Genomic DNA, 14,504 nt, shown 5'->3' with positions numbered 1-14,504 from the left:
ACTGGAACTGTTTCTTGATGGATACTGACAGTTTTTTCTTTGATTAATTTGAATTGTTTTCAAGTTCGTAGGATAATTTTTTCATCATTATATAATTGTTTAATTTCTTTGAGATATTATCCTGATTATTTTAAAAGAAAATGAATAATCTATCTACTACATTTATGAAAAATAAGCATTAACACTTTTGCAACGAGAATATTGTACAATTTCCATGATGGTAAATGATGTCCGTTGAGTATAAATTCGACATTTATGAGAAAGGTAAAGTCCAAAAGAAATGACCTGGCACAAAAAACTAGTATGTTGCATGAATTTATCAGTGGACAAATGTAAAAAACATTGAAGAGACTTAAAAATGTAAGACGAGTCCTTAGTTGTAATTGAAACAATGCCATTTCAACGTGCGCTTTTAAAAATATATCTTTCAACCTTTTCTTGATCAGAAGAAATTTTTATAACACAAAACATCTTTTATTTGCAAAGAACAGATATAAAATAGGTGAACCCAAAGTAGCATGTTGTCCATTAAATGAAACAGAAAAATATGAAAACAATTTTCACCTCCTTAGAGTAAATAACTCAAGAGTTCTCAATAAAACATTTTGTTTTTTGTTGAAGAAACATTTTTCTGGATCTTTCAAAGCTTTGTTTATGCTATGATGTCTTCATTAGTGGTTAAGATTTACACACAGACTTTTTTTTTAGCAGATAGATAGGAAGGGATGCTAAGGAACCTGGTCAAGTACCACCATCTAGTGGACAAATGTGATAACAGACCAGAAACTTCCTGAATTCTCCGCCTCTCCTCCTGTCAGAGTATAAAGCTGGGACAGAGTCACTGCTGAGACAGAAAGATACACAGAAGAGAAAAGACAATTCAACCAGCTTTCATCTGCCAACAAAAAGACTCAAGACTTGAAACTCTGAAAAATGCTGTGCTCTCGAGGTCTTCACTCTGATCTCAGTCCATCCATGTTCTTCTTCTCACCTGTACGCAGTCTGTGGCCAGAGGTCAGACCTCTGTTCTACCAGCGGGATCTGTTGCAGAGGAACCTGCAGGAGCTGCGCAGCAGTCTGGAGCTGATGGAAAAATTTCAAGACAAGATCTTGGAGGAGACGGAGCCTTTCCAGAGCAGTGTGACCCTGCAACCAGTGAGCTTCCAGCTGGACAAAGATGGACAGAACTTTGGCCTGACCCTGGACACTCGAGGCTTTTCTCCAGAGGAGCTGTCTGTCAGGCAGGTGGGCAGAAAGCTGAGAGTCAGCGGGAAGACAGAGAAGAAACAGGAGGACGGGAAAGGCTCCTACTCTTACAGACTCCAGGAGTTCAGACAAGAGTTGGATCTGCCTGAAGGCCTGAACCCTGAAGCCGTCACCTGCTGCCTGTCTCCAGACGGAAAGCTCCACATCCAGGCCGCCAAAGAGGAGGCTGACAGAGAACTGACCATCAAGAGGAGCTCGGAGGAGGAACCACAGCAGAGAGAGAGTTCACAGAAACAAGATAGCAAAGTGCAGACTCCCAATACATCATAGAACAAACAGGAGAACCTGGACTTAAACTCTACATGTGCATATCTGATCATTTCTTATTAATGGTATTTAAGCTAATTTAGCTCATTTTGATTTTAAACACGTCTTCATTTTTAAACGTATTAGCTAGTTCTGACTGTGAATAAACGATTAAATGCAACAAGATGACATGAATGTAGTAAAGGGACTTTTTTATTTTGTTATATCTTTGTTTGATGAAAGAGGAATAAATAAATGTTTCATGTTGAAATGACTGCATTTGTTGAGTCTTTATTTGAATGTTTCATTATTTATTAATCCAAACAAATTTATCTGAAAATCACCAATCAAACAAACAAGAAAAAGCACAAAAAAAAGATTCCACAAAAGTTACAAAATTTCTAAAATAAAAGGACTAAAAACAAAAGAAAAGAAAAAAGTTTTGCCAAAACCTGATAAACAAAGATGTAGTTTGGCATTGCATTTTGTTTATTTAAAGTGTTATCCAGTAACTTTATTTATATTAAAAGTTGACAACTGACTCAATCAAACAACTGAGACGAATCTTTGAATTTGTTAAAGTATAAATTTTAATAAAGTTAAGGGGCAATGAATACATTAAGAAAATCTTTTATATGCGATTAAATTATGTTCTTTTAAAAAAATCATTATTAATTATTAAAGTGTGAATAAAAACAAAAACTTGTTTAACGAAGCAGCTGTGATAATGATTTGACAATAAAGAATGTAGGACTGGATTTTGACAAACACAGCCATACCTATGTAAATAAATGTATTAAAATTATACCAAAAAAAAAAAAAACATTAAAAAAATGGATTAAACTATTTGTAATGTTTTCCTGTACATTTTGGAGATGAGCAAAATTCTTTTTGCAAGTCTAAAAAGATAAAGCTAGACATACAACAGCTAACATTCATCAATGTTGAAACAGCACCAACGTGTGGACATTTGTAGCAACAACGAGAATCTTCCAGATCCAACTGGAACTGTTTCTTGATGGATACTGACAGTTTTTTCTTTGATTAATTTGAATTGTTTTCAAGTTCGTAGGATAATTTTTTCATCATTATATAATTGTTTAATTTCTTTGAGATATTATCCTGATTATTTTAAAAGAAAATGAATAATCTATCTACTACATTTATGAAAAATAAGCATTAACACTTTTGCAACGAGAATATTGTACAATTTCCATGATGGTAAATGATGTCCGTTGAGTATAAATTCGACATTTATGAGAAAGGTAAAGTCCAAAAGAAATGACCTGGCACAAATAACTAGTATGTTGCATGAATTTATCAGTGGACAAATGTAAAAAACATTGAAGAGACTTAAAAATGTAAGACGAGTCCTTAGTTGTAATTGAAACAATGCCATTTCAACGTGCGCTTTTAAAAATATATCTTTCAACCTTTTCTTGATCAGAAGAAATTTTTATAACACAAAACATCTTTTATTTGCAAAGAACAGATATAAAATAGGTGAACCCAAAGTAGCATGTTGTCCATTAAATGAAACAGAAAAATATGAAAACAATTTTCACCTCCTTAGAGTAAATAACTCAAGAGTTCTCAATAAAACATTTTGTTTTTTGTTGAAGAAACATTTTTCTGGATCTTTCAAAGCTTTGTTTATGCTATGATGTCTTCATTAGTGGTTAAGATTTACACACAGACTTTTTTTTTAGCAGATAGATAGGAAGGGATGCTAAGGAACCTGGTCAAGTACCACCATCTAGTGGACAAATGTGATAACAGACCAGAAACTTCCTGAATTCTCCGCCTCTCCTCCTGTCAGAGTATAAAGCTGGGACAGAGTCACTGCTGAGACAGAAAGATACACAGAAGAGAAAAGACAATTCAACCAGCTTTCATCTGCCAACAAAAAGACTCAAGACTTGAAACTCTGAAAAATGCTGTGCTCTCGAGGTCTTCACTCTGATCTCAGTCCATCCATGTTCTTCTTCTCACCTGTACGCAGTCTGTGGCCAGAGGTCAGACCTCTGTTCTACCAGCGGGATCTGTTGCAGAGGAACCTGCAGGAGCTGCGCAGCAGTCTGGAGCTGATGGAAAAATTTCAAGACAAGATCTTGGAGGAGACGGAGCCTTTCCAGAGCAGTGTGACCCTGCAACCAGTGAGCTTCCAGCTGGACAAAGATGGACAGAACTTTGGCCTGACCCTGGACACTCGAGGCTTTTCTCCAGAGGAGCTGTCTGTCAGGCAGGTGGGCAGAAAGCTGAGAGTCAGCGGGAAGACAGAGAAGAAACAGGAGGACGGGAAAGGCTCCTACTCTTACAGACTCCAGGAGTTCAGACAAGAGTTGGATCTGCCTGAAGGCCTGAACCCTGAAGCCGTCACCTGCTGCCTGTCTCCAGACGGAAAGCTCCACATCCAGGCCGCCAAAGAGGAGGCTGACAGAGAACTGACCATCAAGAGGAGCTCGGAGGAGGAACCACAGCAGAGAGAGAGTTCACAGAAACAAGATAGCAAAGTGCAGACTCCCAATACATCATAGAACAAACAGGAGAACCTGGACTTAAACTCTACATGTGCATATCTGATCATTTCTTATTAATGGTATTTAAGCTAATTTAGCTCATTTTGATTTTAAACACGTCTTCATTTTTAAACGTATTAGCTAGTTCTGACTGTGAATAAACGATTAAATGCAACAAGATGACATGAATGTAGTAAAGGGACTTTTTTATTTTGTTATATCTTTGTTTGATGAAAGAGGAATAAATAAATGTTTCATGTTGAAATGACTGCATTTGTTGAGTCTTTATTTGAATGTTTCATTATTTATTAATCCAAACAAATTTATCTGAAAATCACCAATCAAACAAACAAGAAAAAGCACAAAAAAAAGATTCCACAAAAGTTACAAAATTTCTAAAATAAAAGGACTAAAAACAAAAGAAAAGAAAAAAGTTTTGCCAAAACCTGATAAACAAAGATGTAGTTTGGCATTGCATTTTGTTTATTTAAAGTGTTATCCAGTAACTTTATTTATATTAAAAGTTGACAACTGACTCAATCAAACAACTGAGACGAATCTTTGAATTTGTTAAAGTATAAATTTTAATAAAGTTAAGGGGCAATGAATACATTAAGAAAATCTTTTATATGCGATTAAATTATGTTCTTTTAAAAAAATCATTATTAATTATTAAAGTGTGAATAAAAACAAAAACTTGTTTAACGAAGCAGCTGTGATAATGATTTGACAATAAAGAATGTAGGACTGGATTTTGACAAACACAGCCATACCTATGTAAATAAATGTATTAAAATTATACCAAAAAAAAAAAAACATTAAAAAAATGGATTAAACTATTTGTAATGTTTTCCTGTACATTTTGGAGATGAGCAAAATTCTTTTTGCAAGTCTAAAAAGATAAAGCTAGACATACAACAGCTAACATTCATCAATGTTGAAACAGCACCAACGTGTGGACATTTGTAGCAACAACGAGAATCTTCCAGATCCAACTGGAACTGTTTCTTGATGGATACTGACAGTTTTTTCTTTGATTAATTTGAATTGTTTTCAAGTTCGTAGGATAATTTTTTCATCATTATATAATTGTTTAATTTCTTTGAGATATTATCCTGATTATTTTAAAAGAAAATGAATAATCTATCTACTACATTTATGAAAAATAAGCATTAACACTTTTGCAACGAGAATATTGTACAATTTCCATGATGGTAAATGATGTCCGTTGAGTATAAATTCGACATTTATGAGAAAGGTAAAGTCCAAAAGAAATGACCTGGCACAAATAACTAGTATGTTGCATGAATTTATCAGTGGACAAATGTAAAAAACATTGAAGAGACTTAAAAATGTAAGACGAGTCCTTAGTTGTAATTGAAACAATGCCATTTCAACGTGCGCTTTTAAAAATATATCTTTCAACCTTTTCTTGATCAGAAGAAATTTTTATAACACAAAACATCTTTTATTTGCAAAGAACAGATATAAAATAGGTGAACCCAAAGTAGCATGTTGTCCATTAAATGAAACAGAAAAATATGAAAACAATTTTCACCTCCTTAGAGTAAATAACTCAAGAGTTCTCAATAAAACATTTTGTTTTTTGTTGAAGAAACATTTTTCTGGATCTTTCAAAGCTTTGTTTATGCTATGATGTCTTCATTAGTGGTTAAGATTTACACACAGACTTTTTTTTTAGCAGATAGATAGGAAGGGATGCTAAGGAACCTGGTCAAGTACCACCATCTAGTGGACAAATGTGATAACAGACCAGAAACTTCCTGAATTCTCCGCCTCTCCTCCTGTCAGAGTATAAAGCTGGGACAGAGTCACTGCTGAGACAGAAAGATACACAGAAGAGAAAAGACAATTCAACCAGCTTTCATCTGCCAACAAAAAGACTCAAGACTTGAAACTCTGAAAATGCTGTGCTCTCGAGGTCTTCACTCTGATCTCAGTCCATCCATGTTCTTCTTCTCACCTGTACGCAGTCTGTGGCCAGAGGTCAGACCTCTGTTCTACCAGCGGGATCTGTTGCAGAGGAACCTGCAGGAGCTGCGCAGCAGTCTGGAGCTGATGGAAAAATTTCAAGACAAGATCTTGGAGGAGACGGAGCCTTTCCAGAGCAGTGTGACCCTGCAACCAGTGAGCTTCCAGCTGGACAAAGATGGACAGAACTTTGGCCTGACCCTGGACACTCGAGGCTTTTCTCCAGAGGAGCTGTCTGTCAGGCAGGTGGGCAGAAAGCTGAGAGTCAGCGGGAAGACAGAGAAGAAACAGGAGGACGGGAAAGGCTCCTACTCTTACAGACTCCAGGAGTTCAGACAAGAGTTGGATCTGCCTGAAGGCCTGAACCCTGAAGCCGTCACCTGCTGCCTGTCTCCAGACGGAAAGCTCCACATCCAGGCCGCCAAAGAGGAGGCTGACAGAGAACTGACCATCAAGAGGAGCTCGGAGGAGGAACCACAGCAGAGAGAGAGTTCACAGAAACAAGATAGCAAAGTGCAGACTCCCAATACATCATAGAACAAACAGGAGAACCTGGACTTAAACTCTACATGTGCATATCTGATCATTTCTTATTAATGGTATTTAAGCTAATTTAGCTCATTTTGATTTTAAACACGTCTTCATTTTTAAACGTATTAGCTAGTTCTGACTGTGAATAAACGATTAAATGCAACAAGATGACATGAATGTAGTAAAGGGACTTTTTTATTTTGTTATATCTTTGTTTGATGAAAGAGGAACAAAATAAATGTTTCATGTTGAAATGACTGCATTTGTTGAGTCTTTATTTGAATGTTTCATTATTTATTAATCCAAACAAATTTATTTGAAAATCACCAATCAAACAAACAAGAAAAAGCACAAAAAAAAGATTCCACAAAAGTTACAAAATTTCTAAAATAAAAGGACTAAAAACAAAAGAAAAGAAAAAAGTTTTGCCAAAACCTGATAAACAAAGATGTAGTTTGGCATTGCATTTTGTTTATTTAAAGTGTTATCCAGTAACTTTATTTATATTAAAAGTTGACAACTGACTCAATCAAACAACTGAGACGAATCTTTGAATTTGTTAAAGTATAAATTTTAATAAAGTTAAGGGGCAATGAATACATTAAGAAAATCTTTTATATGCGATTAAATTATGTTCTTTTAAAAAAATCATTATTAATTATTAAAGTGTGAATAAAAACAAAAACTTGTTTAACGAAGCAGCTGTGATAATGATTTGACAATAAAGAATGTAGGACTGGATTTTGACAAACACAGCCATACCTATGTAAATAAATGTATTAAAATTATACCAAAAAAAAAAAACATTAAAAAAATGGATTAAACTATTTGTAATGTTTTCCTGTACATTTTGGAGATGAGCAAAATTCTTTTTGCAAGTCTAAAAAGATAAAGCTAGACATACAACAGCTAACATTCATCAATGTTGAAACAGCACCAACGTGTGGACATTTGTAGCAACAACGAGAATCTTCCAGATCCAACTGGAACTGTTTCTTGATGGATACTGACAGTTTTTTCTTTGATTAATTTGAATTGTTTTCAAGTTCGTAGGATAATTTTTTCATCATTATATAATTGTTTAATTTCTTTGAGATATTATCCTGATTATTTTAAAAGAAAATAAATAATCTATCTACTACATTTATGAAAAATAAGCATTAACACTTTTGCAACGAGAATATTGTACAATTTCCATGATGGTAAATGATGTCCGTTGAGTATAAATTCGACATTTATGAGAAAGGTAAAGTCCAAAAGAAATGACCTGGCACAAATAACTAGTATGTTGCATGAATTTATCAGTGGACAAATGTAAAAAGCATTGAAGAGACTTAAAAATGTAAGACGAGTCTTTAGTTGTAATTGAAACAATGCCATTTCAACGTGCGCTTTTAAAAATATATCTTTCAAACTTTTCTTGATCAGAAGAAATTTTTATAACACAAAACATCTTTTATTTGCAAAGAACAGATATATAATAGGCGTACCCAAAGTAGCATGTTGTCCATTAAATGAAACAGAAAAATATGAAAACAATTTTCACCTCCTTAGAGTAAATAACTCAAGAGTTTTCCAATAAAACATTTTGTTTTTTGTTGAAGAAACATTTTTCTGGATCTTTCAAAGCTTTGTTTATGCTATGATGTCTTCATTATTGGTTAAGATTTACACAGTCTTTTTTTTTAGCAGGTAGATAGGAAGGGATGCTAAGGAACCTGGTCAAGTACCACCATCTAGTGGACAAATATGATAACAGACCAGAAACTTCCTGAATTCTCCGCCTCTCCTCCTGTCAGAGTATAAAGCTGGGACAGAGTCACTGCTGAGACAGAAAGATACACAGAAGAGAAAAGACAATTCAACCAGCTTTCATCTGCCAACAAAAAGACTCAAGACTTGAAACTCTGAAAATGCTGTGCTCTCGAGGTCTTCACTCTGATCTCAGTCCATCCATGTTCTTCTTCTCACCTGTACGCAGTCTGTGGCCAGAGGTCAGACCTCTGTTCTACCAGCGGGATCTGTTGCAGAGGAACCTGCAGGAGCTGCGCAGCAGTCTGGAGCTGATGGACAAATTTCAAGACAAGATCCTGGAGGAGACGGAGCCTTTCCAGAGCAGTGTGACCCTGCAACCAGTGAGCTTCCAGCTGGACAAAGATGGACAGAACTTTGGCCTGACCCTGGACACTCAAGGCTTTTCTCCAGAGGAGCTGTCTGTCAGGCAGGTGGGCAGAAAGCTGAGAGTCAGCGGGAAGACAGAGAAGAAACAGGAGGACGGGAAAGGCTCCTACTCTTACAGACTCCAGGAGTTCAGACAAGAGTTGGATCTGCCTGAAGGCCTGAACCCTGAAGCCGTCACCTGCTGCCTGTCTCCAGACGGAAAGCTCCACATCCAGGCCGCCAAAGAGGAGGCTGACAGAGAACTGACCATCAAGAGGAGCTCGGAGGAGGAACCACAGCAGAGAGAGTTCACAGAAACAAGATAGCAAAGTGCAGACTCCCAATACATCATAGAACAAACAGGAGAACCTGGACTTAAACTCTACATGTGCATATCTGATCATTTCTTATTAATGGTATTTAAGCTAATTTAGCTCATTTTGATGTTAAACATGTCTTCATTTTTAAATGTATTATTTAGTTCTGACTGTTTGTAACAAACATGTTCATGAAAATGTCAGAGACATATGTAATTGAGCAATCATAACCAATCAGTTGATTTAGATATTTACTCATATTTTTTTGGATGATCAAAGTTGAGAAAATAAATTGTTCAAATATCAATGACTGCTGTCTGTGGAGTTTCATTTGACTGATTTTTTTTATCAAATTGTAAGCATCTGGAAATTTCCTAATGAACAACAAATATAGAAACATCATAAGATGGGTACACTAGGGTCATAAAGAGATAGACATGGTCAGCAAAAAAACTCAGTTTAAGTTTTTGTAACCATGCTCATTTGGTACTAATGGGCCTAAAGTCTGCCAAGAAAATATTACCCTCACCTTTATACCACCACCAGCAGCTTTAACTCTTTATACAATGCAGGATGGATCCATGCTTTTATGTTGTTGATTCCAAATTTTGACCCTACCAATGTTGCATCAGTCCGGACAACATTTTTCCTTCTATCGTCCTGTTTTGATGAGCATCTGAGAATTTTAGTTTTAGTTTCCTGTTCTTAGCTAAGTGCTGTGGTCTTCTCCTGCTGTGGCCCATCTGCCTCAAGGTTGGACGTTCAGATATGCTCTTCTGCAGACCTCAGTTGTAACAAGTGGTTATTTTGATTTACTGGTGCCATTCTATCAGCTGCAACCAGTTTGGCCTTAGAAATTTCCCAGAAGTCTTTGCAAAAACTAGTGGGCATTGATGCTCACTAGATTGCTGAATAAAGACCACAACACATTGCGTCTGATCAATTTTTCATTTCAAAAAAGTGTTTTTAAATTCATTTGTATCAGTTATCTAAGTTTTCATCATAAGAACACAGTAGATTAATACATTGTTTTCACAATGTCTTCATATTTATTAGGTTTTTACTTTGGGAAATCAAAACAGATGGAAAGACACTGAGATAAGATATCTTTGTATGGCACTCCAATATCTTCCTAAATTAAATAAAAAGGATGGACACGCAAAAGAAAGCATCTAGGAACCACGTTAAAAGTATTTAGAAGGCATTTAGTCTTTCTTTATGGTGGGTGGATTTGTTTTATATCACTGTTGCTGTAATAAGTAACTATGGCCGTTAGATGGCAGCGTTGCCTTCCACATTAAAGATCAAAGTACCCTCAGCATTTCAATTTTCCAACATTTTTCCACCAGCTGTCTGTTGCCTTTAGGAGATAACAATTATATTTATAATGTCGTGTTTCCTTCATTGCTTTTTCATTTTGGATCTGCTTTTTCATCGGGTTTTGCTGTGTTACATGATAACTTCACTAACACGTCCTTTTAACTTGAACAAAAATATATTTTCTGTCTAAAGACACCAGCTCAGCTATTAAAAAAAGACAATTCTTACATTTATTGGGATGTTTGGTATTTTTTCAAATACCAAACACTCAAATACTTTTTTTTCTCCATAGTCCTTTAGTGGAAATGACATTTATACTTTCTTAGCTCATAATGTAGCGTCTTTTGGAAGACTGTGCTGAAAGAAGCCCAGGGATAAAAAAAACCTGCCTCAGTTTCAACATTTTCTATCTCTGAAGAACATACGCAGGGATGATGAAACCTGGCAAACACAGCGCTTTGCTGCTCGGGGATATTGTGTCAAGGCTGATGTCAATATTTTTGACACATAAAGAGAATATGAGTTTTCTGAGGGGGGAAAATATACTTTTTCGTCAGGCATTCACCTTTGGATGAACTCCTCAAACTGGAGGCAGGATAAGTGAGGAGGAGGAGGAAAAGAATGAAAGGTAACAGAAATAGAGGAAGGATGAGGAGGAGGATGAGGAGGAGAAAAGCAAGGCTCAGCTCCAAGTAAATCATCTGCATTGTTCTCTTAATGCTGCTGCTTGTGTGCAGAAATAAGCACAAGCACCCTTGCAAGTGCAGAAACTGCATCAAACGTGCGTGCACGGGAAGAGTTTCGGGCACTTCCTCGGTCTTGTCTTAGCTTGTCCCTCGTGGAGATGTTTTTAATGCACCATAATCCCCCTCTTCCCTTTGAAGACATAAAAGCAGATATCCTTCAATCCATGTAAGCGCTTCTGACTGCCACCATCATCACAAACACACGCGTGCTCACAAGCGGAGCCGCCAGCTCATCAACATGCAGTTATTCCTCTCTGGCGGCGAGTTGCAGGTTGATAATTGGCTGCGGCGCACTGCATGTGAGTGTGTTTTAAGTGGGGGAGTGTGTATTTCGTGTCTCTGCTGCAGAGCTGGGGTTGCTTGAAAATTCTCGTCACGTCTCAAAGCCTCGATTAAGACGTTGTTCCAGTTTCCAACAGACAGACATGCGGGGAGGAGAGGAAAGGGGGAGGTGGGGGGCAGCAGGGGGTGGAAAGATGAGAAAATGAAGGAGGAGAGAGCAGGCAGGGAGAAAGAAAGGTGATGAGGCAGGACCAAAAAATAAATGTCGATGAAGGGTTGTGCATGTCAAAGAGAAGGGAAACACTGCAATGGAGGTGCTGGCTGTAAGAACATCCACGACTCCAAAAAATACTTTATCATTTTAACAGCATTTTAGGCCTAATTTTTATGTTTTAAACAACAAAAACTTGCAACTAAAATAACTCTAAACGGCAACAAAAATCAGAATAACCACACATGCTTGTACCCACACAATGAAGACCTACACACAATTTAGAAGTCTAATCATTCATAGCGTCAGAGACAAACAGGGGCTTACTGTTGACCTGTTGGTCCGAACATCTGTCCGCTCGGTTCAGGGGTCTTTAACCGGAGGCTCCGGAGCCTCACGCTTTTACCCTTCAATTGTGGCTCTTTGGCTTTGAAGAAAAAAATGCTACCACTGAGAATAAGAGCCACTTATGTCATAGTTAATAGTTTAACATGTTTTCCTCATTGCAAACGTCAAAAACTTTAATTTGGTCTTTTAAACTGAAGCTTTATAATTTATGCCATTTGTTTTTGGTGTTTGATAGCAGGGCACCACAGGGATAAGTTATGCTAAACAATTTATTTTTATTGACTGAATGCAAAAAAAAAATCTTCAGTTTTTTAAGTTACCGTAAGTCAGTGTTATATGTTTTTCCTAAATTATAAATTAGCTACTGTAAGTACACATTCTAATCTATGCTGCATAACAGTGTCTATTTTATTAAGCAGTTAAATTATTATTATTATTATTTTTTTTTTTTTTTATCAGACACTGGGTTTGTTTTGTGTAAAACCTACCGACATGTTTCGGCGGAATGCCTTCCGCCTTCGTCAGGGTCGTCATCAGATGGTGGCGTGTGACGTCTTTAAAAACAGCTGATTTGTGACTGAGGCGGAGTCACCTGTCAAACTTTGACAAGTGACTCCGCCCCTTGATGTCCGTCTTTCTCTGGAGGATGTTGCTCCAGGTGTGAGAGAGCAGGAAAGCCCCCTCATCCCGGTTCATGGAAGTGTGGGCTCGTTTTCTGATCTCCACCGCCTCCATGATCCATCTGCGGTGTCTGTTGTCTTCGGTGCGGAGGACTTTGGCCTTTTCCCAGTCCATGATATGGTTTTCTTGTTTGCAGTGATCCGTTATGGCTGATTTCATGTTTTCTTGAACTGCCTGTTGTCGTCTGGCTCTTGTTAGTATTTTGTTTGTTTCCTTTTCGCATTCTTTTTGATGTTCTGTTTTTCTTGTGATGAAGGAGCGTCCTGTTTCTCCGATGTATGTTTTATTGCAGGTGTGACATGGGATTTCATAAATGACATTGCATTTTTTATTTTGTTCAATCTTATCTTTTGGGTGAACCAGTAGTTGCCTGAGTTTTTTATACGGTTTCACTGGGGTGCTGATGTGATGTGAAGAAGTGTCTATTATAGTCGTAATGATAGAAAATATCATGTCTGAGGGGGCCGGTTTAGCTCGTGCTGGTTTGCGGCAGCTTCCTTCCGTGAAACCAGGGTTCGAATCCGGACTGCTCCCTATTCCCTTCTCTGCTGCTGTGCCAGTCCCAAGCCCGGTTGGATTGAGAGGGTTGTGTCAGGAAGGGCATCCGGTGTAAAAAAACATTGCCAAGTTAACTGTGCGTCTCATCCTTGTGGGAGGGTTGTTTCGCTGTGGCTTCCCCTGTTGGGAGAAGCCGAAAGTGAAAGAAGAATAGAAAATGTCATGTTTGACATGGTTTCCCTGCATTTTGTTTCAAGTCAATCTACTGCAGCAGGATGATCTTATTTTGTAAGGAACTCGTTGGCTGCTGTAAAAAGTAAAGAAGCTAAAGGTATTATTCATAGAAAAGTACAACACTCTACTATTTCAATTGTAAATTTTTAAAAACTTCATTTTAGAAATGAATAGTTTAATGGCCACACAAGCTTAAATTTAGTGTATTTTTCTTAAAGGTTAAGTGGCATTTTGGGGCTCTTGCTGAGTTTTGGTCAGTAAGAAACTGGATCAAATGGCTCTTTTGATGTTAAATGTTGAAGAAACCTAGCCTCAATCCATAACAGCAAAAAACTTTGAGTTTTGCAATACATGTTTTATGATGATAATAATAAGTTGTTTTTTTTTTTTGGAAAGACAGAAAATTCGAAGAATATTTTAGATATTAAACATAACATAAATTCTGAGGAGAGGTGGTGGGCCCCCTCAGGACTATATTAGAACAGACGGGATAAACATTACCTATTAAGGCTGCTTTTCTCAACAACAACAAAAAAGACTTTTTGACAAACGCCAACATTGAAGTGAGGGTAAAAAATGTCTATAGCATACCACATTATGCTCTAAAACCAAAGTATTTTAAGTATAAAGTTAAATAGAAATATCCCAGACTTTGATAGCATTTGTAGTTTTTCATGTTTTTGTGTAATAATTAACGAGGTACGACGGAGTTTTAGGGCCACGGTGAGGAAAAAAAATTCTGGCCAACATGACGAGATTAAAGTCGTAATGTCGACTTTAATCTCGTCATGACGAGAAAAAACTCGACACAAAGTTTCGAGAAAAAACTCGTCGTGTCGAGATAAAAGTCGAAATAAAGTTTCGAGATTAAAGTCGCATTGTGGCGCGAGAGCAGTGAAGCTGAGTCTTTCAGGGGTATTCAGTGTTATGGCTAATGTTAGTGAGCTAGTGGCTTTGTATTTAAGAGTTTACGACAGAGTTGTATGGCCACCAAAAAAAAATTAATTTTATTTGGAGATAAAAACTCGCAAATTTACGGGAAAAAGTCATAGATTAACAAGGAGAAAACCCCGAAGTTGTCTGTTTATCGGAGCCTAGCTTGAAGATGAAATATGTGGAGCCTTTTGTGAAGCTTTATTTCCGGATTATAGGT

At 37.0% G+C, this 14,504-nt stretch overlaps 4 protein-coding genes across 4 annotated transcripts; all 4 read left to right on the top strand.

Moving 5' to 3' along the window:
• Nucleotides 1–378: 378 nt before the first annotated feature.
• LOC111948328 (heat shock protein 30-like) lies at nucleotides 379–1,861 on the top strand. Its single transcript, XM_023960814.1, has one exon. The coding sequence runs from the start codon at nucleotides 934–936 to the stop codon at nucleotides 1,534–1,536; it is 603 nt and encodes a 200-aa protein (XP_023816582.1). The 5' UTR covers nucleotides 379–933; the 3' UTR covers nucleotides 1,537–1,861.
• A 551-nt stretch (nucleotides 1,862–2,412) lies between these two features.
• Nucleotides 2,413–4,374, top strand: LOC111948320 (heat shock protein 30-like). The gene has a single exon (XM_023960807.1). The coding sequence runs from the start codon at nucleotides 3,447–3,449 to the stop codon at nucleotides 4,047–4,049; it is 603 nt and encodes a 200-aa protein (XP_023816575.1). The 5' UTR covers nucleotides 2,413–3,446; the 3' UTR covers nucleotides 4,050–4,374.
• Nucleotides 4,375–4,927: 553 nt separating this feature from the next.
• LOC111948317 (heat shock protein 30-like) lies at nucleotides 4,928–6,783 on the top strand. Its single transcript, XM_023960800.1, has one exon. The coding sequence runs from the start codon at nucleotides 5,958–5,960 to the stop codon at nucleotides 6,558–6,560; it is 603 nt and encodes a 200-aa protein (XP_023816568.1). The 5' UTR covers nucleotides 4,928–5,957; the 3' UTR covers nucleotides 6,561–6,783.
• Nucleotides 6,784–8,222: 1,439 nt separating this feature from the next.
• Nucleotides 8,223–9,331, top strand: LOC101162542 (heat shock protein 30-like). Its single transcript, XM_023960851.1, has one exon. It carries the CDS (start codon nucleotides 8,468–8,470, stop codon nucleotides 9,038–9,040), a length of 573 nt encoding a protein of 190 aa, XP_023816619.1. The 5' UTR covers nucleotides 8,223–8,467; the 3' UTR covers nucleotides 9,041–9,331.
• The last annotated feature ends 5,173 nt before the right edge of the window (nucleotides 9,332–14,504 follow it).

Source organism: Oryzias latipes, chromosome 12, assembly GCF_002234675.1.
Source record: "Oryzias latipes chromosome 12, ASM223467v1".
Taxonomy (NCBI): domain Eukaryota; kingdom Metazoa; phylum Chordata; class Actinopteri; order Beloniformes; family Adrianichthyidae; genus Oryzias; species Oryzias latipes.
The sequence above is the reverse complement of the archived record's forward strand: the minus strand, read 5'-3'. Positions and strand labels throughout refer to the sequence as shown.

What these genes read in the sequence shown, in the direction of transcription:
- LOC111948317 (XM_023960800.1), top strand. Translation starts at nt 5,958, where the DNA reads ATGCTGTGCTCTCGAGGTCTTCACTCTGATCTCAGTCCATCCATGTTC.
- LOC101162542 (XM_023960851.1), top strand. Translation starts at nt 8,468, where the DNA reads ATGCTGTGCTCTCGAGGTCTTCACTCTGATCTCAGTCCATCCATGTTC.
- LOC111948328 (XM_023960814.1), top strand. Translation starts at nt 934, where the DNA reads ATGCTGTGCTCTCGAGGTCTTCACTCTGATCTCAGTCCATCCATGTTC.
- LOC111948320 (XM_023960807.1), top strand. Translation starts at nt 3,447, where the DNA reads ATGCTGTGCTCTCGAGGTCTTCACTCTGATCTCAGTCCATCCATGTTC.